Source organism: Notothenia coriiceps, unplaced genomic scaffold (genome assembly GCF_000735185.1).
Source record: "Notothenia coriiceps isolate Sejong01 unplaced genomic scaffold, NC01 NC01_scaffold00015749, whole genome shotgun sequence".
NCBI lineage: Eukaryota > Metazoa > Chordata > Actinopteri > Perciformes > Nototheniidae > Notothenia > Notothenia coriiceps.
Window position 1 is genome coordinate 1 of NW_011348450.1, and position 23,724 is coordinate 23,724.

At 41.7% G+C, this 23,724-nt stretch overlaps 1 protein-coding gene across 1 annotated transcript; it reads right to left on the reverse strand.

Moving 5' to 3' along the window:
- Positions 1-6,944: 6,944 nt before the first annotated feature.
- Positions 6,945-17,003, reverse strand: larp6a (La ribonucleoprotein 6, translational regulator a). The gene is made up of 4 exons (XM_010775389.1): positions 16,202-17,003; positions 12,254-12,452; positions 9,542-10,002; positions 6,945-8,388 (listed from the first exon to the last, which is right to left on the reverse strand). The coding sequence occupies exons 1-4, from the start codon at positions 16,915-16,917 to the stop codon at positions 7,755-7,757; spliced, it is 2,010 nt and encodes a 669-aa protein (XP_010773691.1). The 5' UTR covers positions 16,918-17,003; the 3' UTR covers positions 6,945-7,754.
- Between the last annotated feature and the right edge of the window lie 6,721 nt (positions 17,004-23,724).

Consider the following 23,724-nt stretch of genomic DNA (forward strand, 5'->3'; position numbering starts at 1 on the left):
ATTCCACCATCATTCTTACCCTCTATTGTTCTAAAGAAACAAGGCCCCGAGATACTTGGACTCCTTTACTTAGGGGACAGTCCATCTGTTTATCTGCTGAGAACCATGGCCTCAGACTTATAGGTCACAAACCGATGACTCAAACATCACCTTCAAAAAGCAGTGATTCAATCCTTAGCCAAACACACAGCTGCACAATAATACACTCATATATTCTATATTTTTACATATATAATACAATACATATCTTATAAACTATAATATAATACCTATGTGTTTTTTTGTTGTTCAAGCCACCAGTGCCTTTATTTAGGTGGCTACTCAGCTGCCTGTAAGAGAACCTTTCTGTCTGTTAAAAATGACCTCAAACACATGCTGTAAAGTTTTGCTCTTTAGTTCTCTCTCTGTAATCTGCTCACAGTTGGATAAATAGCTCAATTACTGCCCTATACAAAATCTTATCTATACAAGAATGGCTACTGCCAAATTACAAATAATAGCCGGAGTGGTGTTTGGTTTTATTATTCCTCTTTGTGATCCTGATGATAATTACATGTGTGTGAATAATAGTTTAATTTTGTGCTACTTATCCCAAATGGTCCACTTTCCCACTGTTAGAATGAACAGTCGTTGGGAGTTTGGCCAATATGTGTTCTGTCGAAGGGAAGGGAAATCACGACTTCATGATTTTCGAATTGCTAATCATGCAAAGAGAGAACAAAAGTGTATTCATCCCTCTCTTATGCAATCCCACTTAGTCCCAGCGCAGCTTGCCGGGCTTCAGCTTTGACCCCCTGTGTCCTCCCATTATGTTCACTCCCACAGCAGATCACACCTCTGATAAAACGTGGACAAACACGGCGCTGTAGCCACATGAAATAAAGAAATCTCTGCAAGCATCCAACTGAGTGAGAAATTAAAGAGCCGCTAAAATATTCACCAGCCTTCGATACAACGCCGAATCAGATGGAGTAATTCATTCGCTTTTACATTAATCAGCAGAGGACCCTTTAATGACAATATGCTCTGCAATATGAATTCAGAACAAATGTAAAAGACAAAATAAGGAATGCGCTCTTGCCATTTGCTAAAACATGCAAATCATCCCTAGTGCAGCCAATTATGTTATTAAAGGCACTTATAAGATGATAATCTAAACATGAATAGCAAGGGATTTTAAAGAGGCCCTATGCTGTTCATTTCAGGTTCATATCAGTATGTAGTGTCTCTACTTTAAAGAGTCCTCTCCTGCTGATGTTCAGGTGTATATCAGTATGTAGTGTCTCTACTTTAAAGAGTCCTCTCCTGCTGATGTTCAGGTGTATATCAGTATGTAGTGTCTCTACTTTAAAGAGTCCTCTCCTGCTGATGTTCAGGTGTATATCAGTATGTAGTGTCTCTACTTTAAAGAGTCCTCTCCTGCTGATGTTCAGGTGTATNTATTTTTCTCATACTGCCTGTGCTGCAGCACCTCTTTTCACCCTCTGTCTGAAACCAGAGCCCAGTCTGCTCTGATTGGTTAGCTGGCCGGCTCTGTTGTGATTGGTAAACCGTTAGAGATGTCCCGCCCCTTAGTCTATCACGGCCCGTCCACACAGCGGCGTGCGTTGAAGCTTGCCGGCGGGCGTTTCTGCAACTCGACCAACAACCAATCACATGAATCTCCCGCCCCTGACACACAAGCAGCGGTTTGATTGGCTAGAGCTTGTACTGGCATATGATTCGATTGGCTGACGCTTCTGCCGAGGCTTCAAAAGTTGAACATTGCTCAACTTTTGCAGCGAGCCACGCCAGCAAAGCTCCGCGTCGCTTCCCACAATGCAGTTCGGCGAAAAGTGACGTCACCCCATTCAAAGTGAATGGTGAAGCTTTCAACGCACGCCGCTGTGTGGACGGGCCGTTAATTACAATGTGTTAAAGCGCTAGCCAATAGAAGATTGAGTGTTCCATAGTGATGTCACTAAAAAGCTTATAAGCATGTCAGAGGTATTAGCTAAAAATAAAAAAAAAGGCTAAAATAAATATATACTAAAAATACATATAAGTACAAAAAGAAAAAAAGGACGAAATCAAAGTTGTTTTTATCTTTGATTACGATTATTTCTTATCATATCATATAACATTTCCGGTAACGTGTGGCTGGTAAACAAAATGACATTTGACCTCCTTCGGACTCGCGCTGAAGACGTGAGACGTGAGAGCTAAAAGCTTTAACTCGTACCAGGCAAGACCGTGGGAACAAATGTGGTACGCCTGTCGTTTGCGATTTCGGCCGATCGTCCTTCTCTACTCATAACCAATACTTTCGAGATCCGGTTTGCCCTTCTCTCTCTCGCAAGTTCTGTTTAAATAACACCGTTGTGGTTTTCGTTGTGTTTACCCTACTCTACCTTACCCGCCCTTTCCTAGGGCCGCTCAAAGGAGTGTCTCCAGAACCTCTCTCGTCCGCTTCGAGTACTGGGCTCGTCGACTCGTACTCATCGGTGGAGCCGAGGGTCGGTCCACGGGGCTCAGTACGACTTAGAGAACGTCGGGCGGGGGAGTGTCCTGGACGTTGTGTGTAGTGTACTGTACAGTGAACAACTTAAATGTACGAGTTATGCACCTGTTGGGGTGGTCCTCGTGAAACCCCACTTACCAGAGTCCCTGTGTGCTGTCGACGCGTCACCCCAAACTTGGACACTGGGACTAGGGTTGTGATGATGGTGTGGCGCGAGGGGGGGAACGTGTTATTGCGGTGTCCGACCCGGCAGTGTCATACTGTCCAATTCTGAACGTTTATTTGAGCTAGAGTCGAGAGAGGGACACTAAGGGATTGAGTATGTACTCCTGCCATACCTCCGTGGTGCGTGTGTCGTGAGACGGTCGTCGATCACCCCTCCGACTACAACAAAGGGGAGTCCACAGTCTTGGCGACACAGCCCGGACCAAGGTTGTCTGCCAGTGAGGATGTTGTACGGGGTACGGAGGGCGGTCGTAGAGTTGGCGAGGAGGGTAGTTGGCTATGCCACTCAGGTACGAGGAAAGTAAAGTATCGTGTCGAAATTACGTGGAAAACTCCACATCGGCAATGTTTACCGTAGTAATCTCCTGTCCGTGCAAATAAATACGTCTGTGGAAAGTTGTGTTCCGTTAGTTTCACGAATGTTTCTACTTTCTTTATGCTCGTGTAGTTTTTCACTTGTCTTACTTGTACTATTGTCAATGTACCTCTCACTTATCAAGTTATTCTTTTACAGAAGTCGGACCTAAACTTTTCATCAGTTCACGTCGTCTGGACGTCCAAAGACCCCACACGGTCTAAAACTTATGGGAGGTGGTTTAAGAGTGAAAGGAGCTCGGGTATCAGAGAGCACTTTAATATCATAGACTATTGNGAGTAAAGCTGCTCCAGAGCCACTATTTCAAGCATACTACGTCATCGAGTGCCGCCGAAGGACTGTTCCAATGTCCAGCATACTTGGAATTCTACCGAGCCTGGCGTACTTCGTAGTGAGAAATGTCAAGGCTGCACATGTGTAGACCATGGTGTAGACTCCGCGGTCTTAAAATCCCCACAATGCTTTGCGCACGGACCAATTTCCCCAAATCTGTGGCGGAAAATGTAAGGCGGGGCCTCTCATATGACGCACATCTGCTCGTCTGTTCCACTCTTCGTTTTCTGAATGCCGGGAAGTATTATTGCCTCGCTTCTGAAGCAAGTGACTCGGAAGACATGTGCTACCAAGCAAGCATCCTCGACGTTGAGAAACACCCACAAACTCCCTCTGGAAGGAACACAGGGATTTTAACCTTTACAGACCACTTACATGCACTAAAACCTATTTAACACACGACAGGGAAGGCAAACCCCCAAAAAGCCCCAAATAGGGTCTCTTTGACATCGATACACCAGCATCTGAAAAGTTAAACTGCTTGTTAGTCATTCTCAGGACAAAACTAGAAAGAAAGATAAATTGGCTTAAATGCTTTTATAAAGCACCGACCCTTTTAAAGGTGTCTTGAAAATGTCTTCAATCTCCCAAAGGCTTTCCTAAAACACGGAATGTCTGTGTGAGAGAATGAAAAGGAAGCAGCTTCTAGAAGGTCACGGGGTTCACGCTCACATCTGGGCGAGTGTTTGGTATCTGGGAGAGAAAAAGTTAATAATGAAAGAGAAGTATAGTGGATCGATTAGAAGGTAACTTTTAAATACCATTTGATTCAACTTTTAATATATTAAGGGGAAATAAATCTTTAGAGTTTTAGAAGCTTAGACAGGGAGGTGCAGAGACATTTACGGGTGAGTTTAGGAGATTTTAGGTATCACCCATCAGCCTGAGTGAAAACATTTGTACATTTTTACCACTTTTAAGAATAACTAAATAACAGGAAATGACACACTTTGAATTTGTAACTTAGCATAAAAGCTCAAGTCCAAAGTAACCGGCTGAATTTGCAAATGCACCTTTTACCTTTTATTCGCCCCTGCTATAGCTGTTTTTGTTTTGGGAAATGCTCTGTGAAGTGTACACAACTGAATCAATTATTCAAAGAACCAAATTATTCTAATATTCTGCTTTTGCCCAGCATTGTTGTGTACACCTTTGCTACTGTGTAACACTCTGCTCTAAGAGGAGGAATTATCATAATACTCATCATTACAAGCTGTATGCTGGGGTCCTTTATTTTGAGGCGTGATAGACCCTGGGCCTTTCTCATTTCTCTAATTTCTATACCCAGTCTCTGATGGTGTGTGGCGCAGTGGACTAGTACGTTGGTGTTCGGATCAGTGGATCACAGGTTCAAACCCCACTGCAGTCAGCATGTTGTTGTGTCCCTGAGACACTTCACCCCAAATTGCTCCTGTGGGGATTGCCCACAGTATTGAGTATGTAAGTCTAACATGTAATGTAGTGATTGTGTTACGTTATGAGTGCTCTCATACTTGTTTGATTCTGAAATTGCGTGTGTATGTATATGTATATGTCTGCATCTGTAGCCTGTTATTGTCTCATTATACCGCACTGTGAATGAATTCAAAGTAAATATATAAATCATCATGAACACATCTGTCCATCAGACAGAGGGCTGCTGCGCCTCCTGTCATCATTAATGGACGTCTCTTTAAAATGACCGCTCAGAGGAGAGGAGTTCTCATTTCTCTAACCGCCTGCTGCTTCCCCTCCTCGCTTCCCCTCCTCTCTCCTCGGTTCCCCTCCTCAACTCCTCCGCTCGCATCTCCTGTGGGCGGGACTAAGACACGAGGATATGAGTCGAGGAGGGGAATTTGAGAAATGAGAAAGGCCCCCTGAATTTATTTATGAGACCCGTGGTTTTACTACCTTAAATTGCCTCGTTTTTTTTGTTGTTCAATGTGGGCACAGTGAATGAGGGAGTGAAGCTTTTTGAACATTAAAGCATAGAGACATATTAGAGACACTACATACTGATATGAATCTGAAAATTAGCATAGTATGTCCTTTAAGTTTACGTCATTTTATCCTGAAGTACATTTTTATTTTTTTCCATTTTTAGGTAATTAATTTGCTTAAAAGTTGAACTGCTTTCCTTATTAGGGTTTCATCATCTTACTAAATTGGCTTTTTGTTTCTTGGAGTTTTCTCTCATTTGTAAACAAGGTCTCAACCCAAATGTATTCGTACCAAAAATATGATGACTATATATACCAAATCATTTGATAGTCCAACACACAGGGATGCTCCTCTGCAGTCAGCGCTTTGAGGCTTATGAAAGATTGACTTGAATGCAGCAAAATACCAACAAATCAAAAGTGCTCCTGTGGGGATTGTCCACAGTACTGATTGTATGCAAGCAGCTTTGGATTAAAGCATCTAACAAATGACATGTAATGTAATTTATAACCTCAGTTTTCAGTCCGTGAAAAATGACCTCAACACAACGTCAAAACATGCCAGAGCTAGACTGGAATGTGCTGCGTTCAAAACAAAGATCTTATCCAATTCAGAATCCAAACCTCAATCCAATCAGGAATCTGTGGAAAGAATTCAAACTGCACTGAAGTCTCCATGCAACGTGACAGCTTGGACAATAGGACGAGTGTTCAGAAACCCGTCAGAACAATTCCGCAAACAATCGAAGCTCAAATTGCTTTCCAAAAAGGTGCTTCAGCTACAGGAGGACGTGAGAATACGTAAGCCACCAGTTATAAATACATATTTAATTTAAACCACTTTTAGTTAGAGCTGCAACGATTTGTAAATGTACTGAAATTATAAAAAGCGCTGTTCTAGTCTTCTGCGAGCCGAAGCCCCTCTTAGAAAGGCACGATTTACACATTTAAACTGCTCAATGTGGTGCACAATATCGGGCTAAAATACATTTTCATGCATAAAATGTGGTTTTCAGAGTCTTAAACATTGACGTTTCCTGCTTTGTTATTAAATTAAAGTAAATAGTTTGTTTTTATCATGAAAAAACACGATGTTTTAGGACAAAATTGTACTTTTAGAAGCTTGGATTTAATTCATTTATGCTATTTTCTGCCTTTTTTAAAGTTCCAAGCGTTAATCAAGAAACTAATTGGCAGATCAATTGATAAAAATAGTAACGTGCAGCCCTATTTATTGACAATACTACATTACATTTCTCTGGATCCGTGTCGAAAAGCCTCGATACATCCACCACTAAATCTGGCATTGCAAATAATTTATTCCTTGTGCAACTGGTCTTCCATGTTTGTCGAAGGTTGATACATTTTATAATCCATCATATTTCTTGTGCTCCCATCTGTGCAAGCCATTACAAAAAAAACAGTCAAGTGAGCCAATTCTGCTTTCCAATTGTGGAACTGCTTCTACAGGCTTGGCACAGCAACAGTATCTCACTCTCATATTAAAATAGAAACATGAATAAGAATGGATCGTTTTAAAACCTTGAATATCTCAAAATGCGCCACAAACAAAGAGAAAAATCAGGCCAAATTGCAATTTTAGTGATTTATTTGTACAATAGGAATCTCAATGTACAAATACCCCAGCTCAGATGTAAAGGCAGGAACATAAGAGCATTTTTTTTTTCCTTCTGCTTGACCTGAACATCCCCTGAATCTCACCGAGAGCTTAGACTGATGGAAACAGATGCCAAGAAAATAAAAAAAAAGCTAAAATAATAAATAAAGCAGCTACAAATTAACAGGCGGGAGGAGACCATCCCAACTTAGAGCATTCAGCAAATTAAAAAAAGGCAAAATATAAACTAAGAAACATCATGTCCCAGATTTAACTGACCAACCTTATGGCCTCAGTTTAAATAACATATACAAAAAAAAGTGAACTCACAGTAGACGAATACAGAAAGGCATATGGTGATATCTCTATCAGGTCCATGCACCTATGCCACTTACATTACTTACATTTACACACCATCCACAGACAATGTTGTGAGCTTTTACACACAAGACAGAGGACACTTTCAATCAAATAAAAAAGTTAAAGTGAAATTCCCTTTTCCACCCCTCCCCTATGTAAAATAAGATTAAACCACATTGGAGTTGAAAGTCCATTTCAAAAAGCAAGATCACTTTACATTCACTCAAATGTCCATTAGTAAATCACTAATGCAGCCAACTCAAAACGTCGTATAAAAATATAACAGACTGAAAACTGATGCACTCAACAAAAATATATCTACAGTCTCAAATGTGGGGGGAAGGGGAGGGGGTTCAAGAACTGCTCAAAATTCCAATTTTTTTTCTTTCTGGGGGGATAAGAAGGAGTGGATGCTTCACATGATCAAGTCTGAGTCGCGGCGCTTTTTCCCCGCTCTGCCACGGTGACAAAGTGAAATCCTCGGGTGCCGTCGGGACCCCTGGGCAGCCTCGTGACCCCCGGAGGAAGACCATCTGCGTTCTGCATCTTCCTCCCCATCATGGGACTGCCCACCGGACTGCTCTCCTGGGACGCCACTTGTTTACGCCTCTGAACCCACGGACTCCCCGAGGGTGTGAGGCTACTGTCCGACGAGTAATCCGCCCAGCGACGCCCCGCCTCAGGGCTCAGACGGCCCTCGCTGGCTAACGGAGACTTGTGGGGGGATTTCCTCTGAGCACAGGGGCTGGCACGGGGGCTCGACCAGGGGCTGTTTCGCGGAGAAATCACAGGACTGAGGTGATTGTTCTGCTGGAAGTTGACCCCTGCGGTGGTGGGGCTGAGCTTGTTGCAGGACTGGGACTTCCTGGCGAGGCGAGGGGACGTCGGGGTGCTTTCGGTTTCCGAGGAGCTGCATGCCGAGTCGTCTCCGTGATATTGGAGTTCACGAACTCTGCTGTTCAGCGAGCGACTTTTACGCATCCCTCCTTCCTCCCGAGGACGCTCTTTCGGGACCTTCTTCTTGGGAGGCTTGGTGCCGATCAGGACCACCTTCAACCTGTGAGAAGAATCAATATATCAACTGTTACTATGTGTTTTATGAGGTCATTTGTTTAGCCATATCATTTGTTATGAAAGGATGTTTTTTATTCAATACAATTTTAAGCATCAGTTTGCACGTACTACTTTAAAGCAGAGAAGTGGAATTCTTTGCCGAATGAAGAACATTTTTATGTTGAAGAAAATGTATAAAGAAACCAAATCAGACAGTATGAAGTTGACTTTTGGTTGTGTTCTGGTTTTATGTTTCAGTATTTGTAAGCAACTGTGACTGAAAGAATATTGCTTTTTTTATGGTCATTTCATTTTTAAAAACCAGTATAATGGCACATTTCCACATTTCCACTACAGCACGGAGCGCAGTTTAAGCGTGCCGTGCCCGGCCCGTTTTTGGTTGCGTTTCCACTAGGGGTAGTTCCGGCTAACGGGTACTTTTTCACAGTATTTCTGGCTCTCCAAAATCGAGGTTCTTTCCGGGCCAACAACCGGGCTGAGTATGCTAAACTAGTGAGAGAATCGCTGGCAACTACAACAAGATGAACATATTTGACCGTGATTTAATTGTAATCGTTTCAAAATGATGCCGAAGTAACAACATACTGATACCGGTTAGTAAAAACAATGAATTAATGCTTTGACAAGTCTGCAGACAGACGGCAGGCGAAAAACCTTTTAAAATGTGTGTTTTCTGAATGGAGATCGGCTAAGCTAACGTTGTATATGCTCCGACCGTCTACACTCACAACAACGGCCTACAGACATAAATAAACCAGTGACTGTATTCGCCATGACACAGACAGTCTGTGGTTTGTACTTGTTTAACTTTTGTCTAGTTTCTGAACAAATATGAGGAGCTGTGAGCTCTGAGGGCTAACGGCTGATGTTGGTTTTGTGTTTCGCAAGATGACGTCACGGCTCCGCCTACACTGAGTTACTGCCCCAGTTCCTAAACTGTAATGGAAACGCAGCATAAAGTGAGCCTGGCCTACCAAGGCCTAACTATACCGTACTAAGCCGTGCGAGGCCCTGCTAGTGTACATGTTTTGTTTTAAAATAACTGCCATGTGTGGAGTAAACAAATAAACTTGACGAGAAGCTTCCTGGATTCTTTTCGGCTACTCCTTCCTCAAATGATAGAAAACGCAACAAACCCCAGGGACCCGGTGCCTCCATCCTCGCACCCTACGGCTTCGTTGGCTTTCACTGCGGCCTCCACCTCCTCAAACTCCACAATGGCGCACTCCTCGGCGGCGAGCTGCGTGTAGCGGCCGCTCAGACGCTTCAGGTCCGCCGGCAGTTCCTTCCCCGGCTTCAGGGCTCTGACGGAGGCGATGGCGCCGTACGTGCCGAACTCTTTCAGCAACAGCTTCATCAGCTGCTCCTGCTGAGTGGCCGCTCCCTCGCTGACTCCGTTATCCTTCGTGAGCGATGCTAGCTCCGGCCACTTCTGCAGATCGCTCACCAGCAGCATGCGGCTCGGCAACGACTCGCTGGCAAAGACGGGCACTGCAGATTTACGCCGCACCTTCCGACCCTCCTCGTTCAGCTCGAGGACCTTCGAGTGTCTCAGAGCGTAAGCTGTCGTTCTCCAGTCACGAGTCAAGTGCTTCACCTGCAAAGAGACAAGTGTTATAGGGGTGAGGTGATGAGTAGTTTGAGAGGAACATCTGAAAACAATGGAGGCCGCATGATGATCCCTACAACTGCTTGACTCTACAAGTGTTTGGGTAACATGTGAGCCTGATAGACATCATATAGAAACGTCATAATAGCTGACATTTAACATCCATAAGGTAGCATTAGCTTCACTGCAAATATATCTGTTAAAAGTGTGTTAAAATGTGCGGCAATTTGTGAGCAAAAACTATGAATTAGAAACTAAAGTCGAGTGTCTCAGAGCGTGTTTCACCGGCAAAGAGACAACGCTCGTGTTATAGGGGTGAGGTGATTAGTAGTTTTAGAGGAACATCTGAAAAAAACGAGGTCACATGGAGGCGTGTGGCGCAGTGGGTTGTGCGTCGGTGTTCGGATCAGGGGGTCACAGGTTCTAACCCCACTACAGTCAGCATGTCGTTGTGTCCCTGAGACACTTCACCCCAAATTGCTCCTGTGGGGATTGCCCACAGTATTGAGTATGTAAGTAGCTTTGGATAAAAGCATCCAACAAGTGACATGTAATGTAATGACCCTACAACTGCTTGACACTACAAGTGGTTGAGTAAATATTTGAGCCTGATAGACATCACATAGAAACTCCCCCAGGTCATGTCTAACGGTAAGACTAATATGTTTTGTATTAAAAGTTTTCTGATAGGCCATGTGCAAACGTTTCAGTAACAGAAATCTATTAAATCAAGAAATACTGTCAACGGCTAAAAGGCTGTGTTTTTGGGGAACAACGTGTTCTACAAATCAGGATATAAATGCTAAATGCATAAAGGCCTCCGTTATAACCTTCAGAATATAGATTGGAATAAAACTGGAAAGTAGTTTCAGACAGAGGGTGAAAAGAGGTGCTCCAGCCAGTATGAGAAAAATAGAGCTTTTTGAACATTAAAGCGTGGAGACATGTCCCAGTAGAGACACTACATACTGATATGAACCTGAGAATGAGCATAAAAGGCCCTTTAAGACAAGTTTCCTCAAGTTTTATGGTTATATATGGAAATCACGCATTTTCTAATTTATTGTTGTAAAAGAAAAGGCCTCAAATGAATTGCCTGAAGCATCTCACCTTGAGTTATGGAGTTATAGTATAAAGAAATCAATCACTGTCGGTCACACTTCCTGAATAAATATCTGGACCAAACATCCTGGTTTCACCTCCATCACTGTATCATCAGCTTGGATTTAAAATGCCTCACCATGTCCTCAAGCCTCGAAGTGAATCATTGTTTACATTAAAAACGAGCGTGAGTGTTCGTGTTTGGACTTGGATCACTCGTGGCATTAACAGTTTTTTTTTTTTTAAACACAACAACCAAACAAGTCTTCATGCACAGGCCAGAGTAACAGCAGCTGTTGTGAATCGTTGTGATAAAAAAAAGATCCTTGCACCCCAAACACCTAGTCATGTTTACACTAGCAAGAGCCAGTTGTTCAATTCATTTCCCATGACTCTGCACGTCATTGGGAATTAAAAATAGCTATTTTAACACATCTTCTCAACCCTGCTTTAACTCCAATGTGTGCATTTCGATCTGCAATCAAATGTCTAGTATGTAAATCTGTGGCTGGACATTATATTCAGTCAGAAATCAGCTCAGGAACATTAATGTGCAACATAATATATAATTACTGAATGTCCACATGAAGCCGCCTCCCCCTCAGTTGATTGATTTAATTGAGCCGCCTATGGCCTCGCACACACGTACAGCAGGAGGGGTGAACACTGTTCCCAAAACTACAAAGGCTGTGTGTTATTTCCAGCTAAATCAGGACAAAGCATTAAAGCTCCCATGTCATGGCCATTTCTACTGATCATAATTCCATTGTTGAGGTCTACTAGAATACATTTTTCAATGTTCCAAATTCACATTGGTTTCTCATACAGCATCTCTGTATAGTATGTGTATTCACTCTCTGTCCTAAACGGCTTGTTGGAGCTCCTGCCCCCCCCCTCCCTATGAGCCCACACACACCCCCCCACACACACACCCACACACACACACACACACACACACACACACACACACACACACACACACACACACACACCACAACAACCACACACACCACACACACAAACACACCAACACGCACACACCACACAACCCCCACACACACACCCCACACACACACACACGCCCCCCCACACACACACACACCCCCACACCCCCTAAGTGTTTTGGAGCTATAGTTACCTTTTTGAAGGAAGTGAGCAGCTTGACGCTCACGAAGCCCAGTTTGTTACGCCGGACGTGTTTCAGCAGGAAGGCGTCATGCTCCAGGTTCTCGTCCGACAAGTAGTACTCGATCTGAGCCACAAGCTTCTGGATCAGCTCCGAGTCTGGGGGCTGCCAGCTGTCCTCATCCAGCTCCCCCCCGCTGGTCCCTGCACCGCTGTGTGACGACAACATGGTCAATCAAAGTTCATTTATAAAGCCAAATCTCACACATTTTAACATTCGCCTCACGGGGGGTTTTCAGTTTCTACAGAATATGAGTCATGGTTAATCAAAGTTCATTTATAAAGCCAAATATCACACATTTTACATTTGTCTAAAGGGGGATTTCCAGTGTGAAAAGAATACGAGTCATGGTCAGCTCTTCCTGTTGTATCAATAAAACATTAGAGTGCTTTACATTAAAAGTCATTTCTGTTGCACTTCATCTTAATGCTCTTAATGTTTTGCAATGTAGTAAAACACTTTGAACTGACATGTGTTGAAACGTGTTATATAAAAGAAACTTGCCTTGCCTAAACTTTTTATAGAGCAGCAAAGATAAGTCAACACATTGATTATCACCAAATGTGTTTCATAATTTTGAAAACGGCAGAAAAGGAGGTTTTTAGCCACACAAGATTTCATTTCTCCGTTAAAGATGTTTCTAAAACCAATGTCTTCTTGCAACAGCATTTTGAAATCCTTTTTGTTCTTTAGGACACAAGGGACTATTTTCGCTTTATAAAGTTCATTATATTTTAGGAAAAACACAGTTTGATAAAGGGCTGCATCACAGAAACTACAAGGAGCACAATCCTGGATCTGTGAACTCATAGTTTAAGTTGAATATCAAAAGATGTGCGCACATACACTATGCACAAAAATGTTTAATATGGAAGACATTCAATGTAAGGGTCTTTCCTCAATTTTACAAAAAGATATTGCTCTGACTTTTGACAAAAGTGGATTTTTTTTATGCCATCTGGAAATGAGTACAGATATAATAAATGTATTTTATCAAGTGCTTTTAGAGGTCCTAAAATACAAAGTCTATATTTAAAAACAAGCTAATAATTACTTTGATAAAGTACATGATTTCAAGACTTTAAACCAAGAACAACACAATTACGAGATATAATCTATGTTTACTATCCCATCTCTATTCTGCTCCTGCTATGACTCCTGAATTTCAACCGGGATCAATTAAGGTCCATTTTATCGTATGTTCACATATGGGCTAAAACCCAATAAGCCAGAGTTTGTGACTTGTTAAAAAATACACATCATTTTGGCCTTTGAGAATATATGATGGACATTTTTCACTATATTCGGACATTAATAGACTAAACGACGAATGGAGAAAATAATCAATGACGGAAACAATGTGAGGTTGCAGGGCTGCTCTCTGACTGTTGCACATTTCCCTTTCGTTAACACAATAAGCCTGAGGAGTTGGCAGAAATGCTTCCTCATCTTACATTTCCCAAGCTGCGTCTCCCCCAGACCTTGGCGTAACACCAGCCCTCAAACTGCCATGCCCTCTCCATCTGAAGGGTGCAGAGTCACAGGCTCTCCCTCCCACTCAGAGAATGGTGGAATCACTAAGACTGGTACCAGAGCTGCACAGCTGAAGCTTTCAGGGCTCAATGAGATCTCAGTGAGGCGACTGTGTGAAGCTGCGAGGCAGGTAGCTTTGTTGCAGATTACAGTGAGGGTCTGAATGAATTTTCGTGGATGACTCATCACGTCCTCCCCTCCTTTTCCTCCCGCGCACACCCTCAGTCAACAGCTCTCCAGCCTGACCTACCGCACAGCAAACTGCAGGACTTCACATGTACAGACGAGGCTTTTAGAGAGAATACCTTCACTGTCAATACCTCATTTTAATATTTCAATTGTAGAAAATGCAGCAGAGATATGCTGGTAATTAACTTCCGTGTGAGTACTGCAGAGAAGTCTCTGGAGGAATGTAGCAGGAATATGCTGACAGTGCACTTTTCTTTATCAGTACATGCTCCCTGATTTGTTTTAATAAATGCTAGAGCATACACACACAAACTGAGGTGAGAGACAAAAGAATATTTTATATAAATCATCTCGCTTTTTGAGATTAATGTAGAAGATTCTTGTAAAAATATGGAACAATGTTTGGAGACAAATAAACATTGTTTTTCTAAGTTGTTGAACATTTTGCTTTGATGATTTCATGGTGATTAAATGTATGCTTAAGATGTACGATTGTGTGTGACTCAAATCCAAAGACGGATATAACAATACAAGCTAAGACAAAGAAAGATATCTGCATAAAAACAGATTGAATTTATCTGATTGGAAACAAACACTTGCTTCCTCTCAGATGTTTAATGATCTTTGAATGCCTCGTGTGTATCCGGTGCTGCAGCAGCTCTTTAAGTCACAGCAACATTAAGGTGTGACCTGCAGGCTTGCGATGGACTGAGAGATTTATTCTCCCCACTGGCCTTTCTGTCACTGACTCACTCTTTGCGCACGCAGTCCGAGTGTAGGGAACTTATAGGCTGGAGGATAAAAATAGCCGGCCATGATGCAGGGGAATTGGATTAAAGTGAAGGTGCAATCCTTTGTCTCTCAGGTGCCTACAGGTGGTTACACCCTCCCAACCGGGGTGATAATAACAGCCCTCAGGCATTTCTGAGGATGTACACACCCAATTGTGGTCATTTAATGCCCTATTTAACCATTGTAGTGTTTCTTTGTTACACCTGTCATGATTATAGTTATTTGTGAGGCTTCTTTCTACATTACTGGCATTCTTCCAGGGAAAAACCCCAAATGTACCCACGCTGTGTGCCGGCAGGGCTAATACATTATCAAACCTGACTCAGATGGAATGCTTAGGATGCATAACCATCGATGCAAAGCAGGAAACCCCTCACTCACCCTGTAACCTCACTGAACCCACTCTGCCTTTATTTGAGGAACTTTACTCACATTTACTCACATAACACCTTTGAGAAATAAGGAGATAAAAGTGTGTCAAAGACAGGAAAATAGTTTATTTTTAGCCAAATTAGATGATCTTTACTTTTGCCGAATGTACATTTCCTCTCTGTTGGACGAATAAAGGAATTCTGATTCTTGTTTAGAGCAGAAACTCAAAGCAGGTTTGTCTTGTCTTTGTTGAACCCAGTCTGCCTTTGTTTGACGGACTGTACTCACATTTATATACCTAACACTTTTGATAAATATGGAAGTAAAAGTGTGTTGAAACCAGAAGAAGTTTCATTTTGACCAAATGAGGTTATTGCCCTAAATGTACCTTTATTGTTCTTACCCAATGGTGTAAAGTAATGTTGTTCAAGAAGTGTACTTGAGTACAATTTTGAGATACTAATACTTTACATGAGTATATACATTTGTATACCCCCACTAAAATTCAGAGGTTAATCGTGTACTTTTACTCCACTACATGTATTACTTTGCAGATTTGGATTAATGATATTTAACATAAGCGACACTTAATAAATAAAGCCTACCTTATACAAAGGAATTATAATGAGCTATAATGAGTTACCTTTACCAACTGTGATAAACACATTAATGCGTCAATAATTATAATCAAAACATATGATATATAATTATTAGAACAGTGGCCAATCTGCATTATGAGTAGGCCTACTTTTAGGTACTTTAAGTATATTTTGATGCCAATACTTTTACTTGAGTAACATTCGCAATGCAGGACTTTTACTTAGAATTCCTACAATGTGGTATTTCTAATTTTACTTAAGAACAAGATCTGAGTAGGCCTAATTCCCAAGTGTGTCAACGCCAGGGAAACGGTTTCCTATTAACCAATTGAGATAATTGACTTGCATTTAACCTCATTGCTGTTACTGCTGTTACCCCAAGCGTCCCTGCACAACTCAAAGTAGAGACTCAAACCTGGATTTGTCATGTCTCCCGTACTCGTCCTCACTACAGCTGCCCCCGAGGAAGTCAATAATGCTCGGGGACACCTCCACGGGCTCCTCGTCCTCCTCCGCCGCCTGGATGGCCACAGTGATTGTCACCGTCCCCATCTCCTGAGAGTGCTGATCCACGGTGATTACCTCATCGAAGCCGTGCTCCGCTGACGCATCCAGGACGCACTGGTTCAGGATGGGGCTCTCCGTGGACCCGCTCATGTTCCCGGAACAAGGCAAGGTGCCTCCAGAAGCAGCAGAAGCAGAAATGCCTCCCTGGAAACCTCTACTCTCGCTCGGCTCGAAGGCACACACAGGGTACGGGGCGCGTAAAGCTGCTCGACGCTTCTTCGGGCACCAGTGATGGCGGAGAAGGACCCAAGGGGCTCCGAAGACGCGCTCCACGGCTTGCCAAAGACCCCCGATCCAGGCCTGTGGAGCGGAGGGGCTTGAGGCAGCAGCCAGCGAGACGCAGCCTGCAGGAGCTGGAGACACCGAGCTGGAGCCTCCTTGGGCTTCTACCGCTGCTAGTGGTGCTACTTCCTCATATGTAAGAGGCTTACTGCCTTTGAAACGAGCTCTGGGATTGGGCTCCTCGCTCTCACTGCCAGCCCACAAGCACACGCTGACACAAAGCCAAGAGGGAGGCAGCAGGAAGGAGAGGCAGCGCATGAAGGCGTTCACCAAGGCGTGCATGTTATAACTCTTTCTCTTTTTTTCATACGGAGATTTTTTTTCTCCCTTTTACACACACTGTATTTATCTGTGAGGACACGAGAGGCCGATTTACGTGGATCTAAGTAAGGGAGCACATTCACGTGGTGTTCATCTATTAATTGGCAAACTGCCGTGTCAAGGACGACCCCTTTTCTCTAATTAGATAATAGGCTCTCAGCCGGGTGGCACGCGATGAGGCAAGTGCCGTTTGTTTGTGCCGCGAGGAAACACACACATTAATACATTCCTATGCATAGAGGCCAGAGCAGATATTGCAAATACTTAGGAGATCAGACATCCATATTATTTAGAGCTGACCACGCCTACATAGACACAAATCAATAATGTATACTTATTCCACATTATATATTAAATATATTATATATGGATCTGTTCACATAAAAGCTACGACGATAAGTCAAATATTAAATAAGACAATTGACAAAGCTAAGATAATTTTCCATGCAAAAATGGTATAAAGAATTATGTTTTCAGCCAAAATGATTGAGATATCCTATTTTTAAATTAATCTGAATATTTTTGGGTTGGATCTCAAAACATTTAAACTGAAATTGACATTATTTATTATTTTCTGACATTATAAAGGCCACATGATGAATACATTATTCTAAAAAATAGTATGCAGATTAATCGATAATGACAATAATCATACATTGCTTATTTAGTTATACGTTATAGTTATATTTTCCTGGGAATGTTTCAGAAAACATGCAATTTTTTCTTATTTAGTTATACATGTACTGAAAAGCTCTGAAATGATTATAAGAATATTGACACTAAAATATCATATTATAATCTCACATCAAAGTCAAAATTCCCAGACACAATACTGAGGACATGACCTTAAACTGTCCTCAATGATAACTGTTCATTGTATGATTCATTCCTATGAGACGAATGAAAATATAAGTAGAGTAAACATGATTATTATTATTATTGATTTGTCTCAGAGACCCACTGAGACATCCATACGCCAACATGCGGGATCATTTCCAGAACCACTGCTTTCATTGATGCTGATGTGAATATGTGTAGGTGTTCAGAGAGAGCATTAATATTACTACAGTCATATGTCTGCTGTACATGAAGTCCATTTTCATAGCTGCTAGTTGGCCTCCATCCTAACAGCCGTGTAAATCCCCCTGCACGAAATATCTGCACTCCTCCCCTAGCCGGGCTCACAGCTGGTGGGCAGTCTGACTCACTCTCTGCACCACATGCTACACAATGCTCCAGTTTGTGTACAATGCAAGAGGGGGGTGAGGAAGAGATTGGTAAAAAAAAAGCAGAGTTTTTCGTATTGAGGACTGATTTCTTTTGTAAGATGAAGCCACATTTTCCTCCAGCCGGGTCATTGCTTCCATCAACGAGGTTATATTTTTCAGTTTGTCAGGGTTACGAGAAAAACGATTGGCCCCATTTTCATGAAACTTGGTGGAAAGGTGAAGCATTGAATATGGAGGAAGCTATTACATTTTGGAATGGATTAAGTAATTGGGCGGATACAGAAATACGTTTTTACTTGGACAAGGTCATTCTCCAAATGCCACTTTCAACTGTTTCCAAAGCAAACACATGTGTTTCCAAGATGTTCTAGTAACACGCCTTATTCTGCATTGTTTAATTGTGAACCCATTTCTATGAACAATCAATTTCTTGCTGTTTGTGAAACTGTGAAACAAGGAAGTGAAGTCAGGACGGCGCTGTTAGCACCTGATGATCACTTCCTATTTTTTCCACGCGTGACGTAGATGTCCCAGTTTGAAGAGATGGCCTCCTTTCAACCATCTGCCCACAATGCGTGCAAAAGAACCCACAGACATGGCTTTTGAAAGTTCTCTTTCAGTGTACAGTACAATACAAACTGCTGTACAGCCTCCAAAATGTCCATTTATTCTCAACAAATCCAAATAAGTGGAACTTCATGAGCTCAGGATGTCATAACTTATTACGTTTATCTAGTTTGACTAATAAGCTGGAAACTAAGTGCCTTTCTTAATCCCTGTCTGGGCAATGCTTTCTAACATGCACCATTGCTCTTTAATTCTTTTACAATTACCATTTTCCCGCAGCTATTGCATCACTATCTCTTCAAAGAAACATCTCTCTTTGAATTGTCTCTCCTAAGGATTCTGCAGAGGATGTGCCTTCCTTTCTACTTCCTTTCCGTGTCCCTTACAGTATATGCTTTTCAGTAGTAGTTTTTTTTTAATGATTCCAGTCTTGGACCATTGTAGTTATTTAAATGAACCTCTCTTTATGAGAGTCTGATGTGATCCTATTGATACTATTAAGCTTAGATGAGTATTTCTCCATTCTATGACCTTAAAGTCTAACTTTAAAATCTTCATACAACTTGTTTCTGTTTTCTGTTTGACCGTACAGTAGGTGTCCAAGGACGCGTATTTGCAGAAGATGAGTACAGACCATAGACTGTATATATAAAGGTACAGACACATCCTATTAAGATATGTTAATTTACTGTTTAGTACAAAGAGTATTAATTATACTATCTTTAACACCAATCCTGCTACACTGCTGAAGCAATGAACACTTTGGTCTAGACTGAAATATCTCAACAACTATTTCATAAATTGTGAGTATTAGTAATAGAGTCATTCATACTTCCCAGTGGACTTCAGTGATCCACTGACTTTTCCTTTGGCATCACCATGAGGTTGACATTTGTGATTTTGACTGAAATATCTTAGTAACTTTTGGACAGTGCCCCTTGAAATGTGTTTTAAGTTGTCATTGTTCACATGCTAATGTTAGCATGCCAAACTATGGGAACAAGGTAAACATTACAGCTGCTATAGACATCGGCATGTTAGCTTTCTCGTTCTGAGCATGTTAGCTATTGTTAGAATTTAGTTTCAAGCATTACTGGGCCATAGTTCAGCCACACAAAGCTGCTAGCATGACTGTTGACTCACTTCTCACTGCAAATATCACTAGCTTACCGTGACATCTGTATTACAAACAGGTTTAAATGCAACAGATCCACGTGCAGTTCATCAGCTCGTGCTGTTCCCTTTGACGTACTCATAAGACGCAAGATAGATGGCCATTGTTAAAACCTGCCCTACCACTTGCATAGCTGCAGTCATTGTTGTTGTTAGCGGGAGGTGTGGCAACAGGGGAATCTGCTGACTCAATTTTGGCCGCAGTGTGAAGTTTCAACAAATCATTTTTGAATTCAGAAAGTTATTCTTAAATTGTATTTTAACTCACAGAAGCTCTCCTCTGTTTCTATTTGTTTTTAAATCTGACAGGGAAAGCTAATTTTGGGATGAAACAGAGAGCATCATAATAAAGACAGGTCGTATTAGCATATCAGTATTATTGTGTTTTTCATTTTTTTTAATATCAGGCTTCTTAAAGGTGGGGTAGGTAAGTTTGAGAAACCGGCTCGAGATACACTTTTTGTTATATTCCATGGAATGCTCTTAACATCCCGATTTCAATGAATATCTTAAGTGCTTGACAATAAATCCATAAAAACATTTCATCTGTGGAAGCCGTGGCGCTGTAAAAAGCACGACCAATCACCTGAGCCGGCCCGGCTAAAATAACTGGATGGCCTACCTGCCTGTCAGCCTTCCATCTGTGCACAAACTTATCTCGTGCCCTCATTGGCCATGTGCGCGTTCGTGTGTGTTGGAGGAGGGGCTCTGTAAGGAAGTGTATTTTCAAATTCTAGCGCACTCGAGCTGGTTTCTCCAAAATTACCTACCCCAACCATTCCTTGGTTATGTTTACCTTTGATTAATTCTGGGCTCTGTCAATTCTGTGTGAGATATAAGGGCGCTCACCTATTAAACAGCTATTCCAAATTTAATTTCAGTCTACCTCCCTCAAGGAATATTAAAAGTATCCTGTCTCTGTCTGAGGAATCAAACTATTGGATCATACAGTATCTGATCATTCACAATTTTCTCATGTAAGAACTGAACATGTGTATATTTGCACAGTCATGTAGACACATTTCAAACAAATATGCACACACACACACACACACACACACACACACACACACACACACACACACACACACACACCACACTTACTTGATGTCTGCTTTTACCTTTGTTGATTGTATGAATTTTGACATTGTGCTGTTTTTTTACAACTTGCTTCTTTTGTTGTAGTCTGATATAAAAACATATATAAAAGACATTAGCCTACATATTCACAATACAACATAAAACACAAGTAACCGCAACAGAGATACCCACAAGTCTTCGTAACAAAAGACACATTTTGTGTAGCCTACTTAATTTTTGCATGATGGGAACATGATTGGGCTGATTTTAGTCATGATTTCCACTTAATTTAAATTCATCTGCGATACTGTCTAATATATCTTTATTAATTTGAAGTCTTTGTTCACTAAACAAGCATCAGCAGGACACATGAAGATGTTACAATAATGGCTTCCTACCTTTTGTCTTAGCAAATCTTGATATTATTTATACGATGTGACATGGCAGATGGAAAGGGTCATGGCAACCAGTCTGTTTCCCCTCCTCCTATCTGTTTCTTACTTCAATGTTTGAGCAATTTTGCTAGGAATTGGGGGATGGTTTTGAAGCTGCGAGGAAACGTTTGCAACCCCCATCTCTTGCAGCCATCAGCAGCCATGGTGCTGTTTAGGCATGCAAATGTGTTCTTAGATTTCTGAATTTCAACAAAAGACACACATTTTGCATTCAATTATATAAAACAAATACATAATGTAAACACCTTTAATGTCCTTTTCTTGTGCTGCATATAATATATTTTCTGTAATCTCATCACAAATCCTTCTGAATAAATCATGTAACATGTTATAAAGGTTCAGGTTCAGTTTCAAGTTATTTATTTGTACCGTAGATTTTGTTTGCGGAGAAAAAGACAAGGGATCCATCCTGACACTAAAAACAAACACAAACAACAGACACATCTCTAATAAAAGGACTAGTAAATATAAAAATATGTTAAAAGGGAGCGAATGTCAGTGTAAGTGAGCAATACCATTAAACTGTACCTGAATCTCTTAATATTTATTGTCACACTTAAAGACCATTCTGGTTTCTTCTTATGTCTCCTATACACAAAAAGAATGAAATAAAGCCGGACATCTGTAACCCAGAGCTGTCCAGTAATGTTTTTCGCCCTCTGAGTGTGTTTGGCTTAAATCATTTCAGTGGTTGCAGACAAACTGTAAGAGAAATGTTTCATAAATACACTGACAGGAAAAACCAGGCAGGAGTCATGCTGTACTGCTGCCAACAAATCAGCACTGCTGCTGCAATTACATCCTGTTTGTTTCTTTCCATTTCCCATGATAACAAATGGTATGTTTCTTTCTGACAGTCAACAGTAGGTATCAATTGTATTGTGCTGCATTTCAGAGCGAATGTGAATAGTTTTCTGGAGTGCGTATGTCTGGTTTTAAGAGAAATTGACTTATTTTCACACCTGCTTTTACCCATCTCTCTTCTGACAGATAACCGACTCTATTACTAAGGTAAAACAAGACATACACACCATGGAGCAAGGCCAAAGGAGATCCCAATAGAAGGTGAGAGATACAGGAATGATACCTTTTATTGGCTCTTTTTCTCTGTTTTCCTCTCATGCATTATAGATCTAGAGACATAACTACAGATATATTTATACACAACTTACATTTATAATGTATTGCCTCCAATATGGCCTGTCATACAAATTGTTGATGATCACCTCCCATATTATTTGTCAGCTTGTGCTTCGTGAATAGATTTTGACAGGCAGTGTGTGGGATGTCCTCTTTGATGAATCTGGACCTGTGTTCGCTGAGCAACTGCTCATTACTGCCAGAGTAAGAAAGACTGAAAATACTCAACACTCTATGTGTGATGTTCGCTGGTGTTGCTGACTGCAGATTAAAAGGGCTGTCGCATGATTTATTTTGTTAAGAAGGCAGAAAAAGAGCGTTACCCATCAGTGACATGATGAAGAATTCACAAGTTGGATTTTCCAGCAACTTAACAAAGCCATTTCAAAAGGGCTCTATTATGTGCTTTCTTAGGTTCGTATTAGTGACCATTTTGAAAATGTTTTCTAAAACTCCCCTTTGCGCATTTTGACAGTCATTGTAATTAAAATAATTGGTTGCACATGTGCCTTTGCTACTGTGAAAGGTCCCATGTCATGCTTTTCCAGTTATCACCCATCCCCTTGTGTGTTATGAAGGTTTGTCTGCACGTAAACGGTCTGCAGAGTCACAAACCCTCAAAGTACACCCTGTAGCGAGTAAAACTCTAACACAGAGAAGACCTGTCTATGCTGCCCCAGAACGCCTCGTTGGAGATTTCCTCGTTGTTTTCTTCCTGGGTACAGTGACGTGCTCATACCCAAATGGACCAATCCGTGGAGCCGTTACGTTAACACACACACTCAATCTTTTCTCAGCTGTAGCTCCGCCGATTTCTCCTCCCTGAGACGGCGGGACGCGGCGAGGCTGTGAGACTGTGTGTGAGCACACACTCCCAGCCAGGCTGCGGGTGTGTGTGTGTGTGTTCGGGCTGGTTTCGGGCTGGGTTTCGCTGTGTCTCGCTGTCTCGCAGGCGGCAACTGAGGTCATAGGGAGTGGGGGGGGCAGGAGGTCCAACAAGCCGTTTAGGACAGAGAGTGAATGCACATACTATACAGAGATGCTGTATGAGAAAACAATGTGATCTTGGAAAATTGCACAATATAAATCTATTCTAGTAGACCTCAACAAGGAATTATGATCAG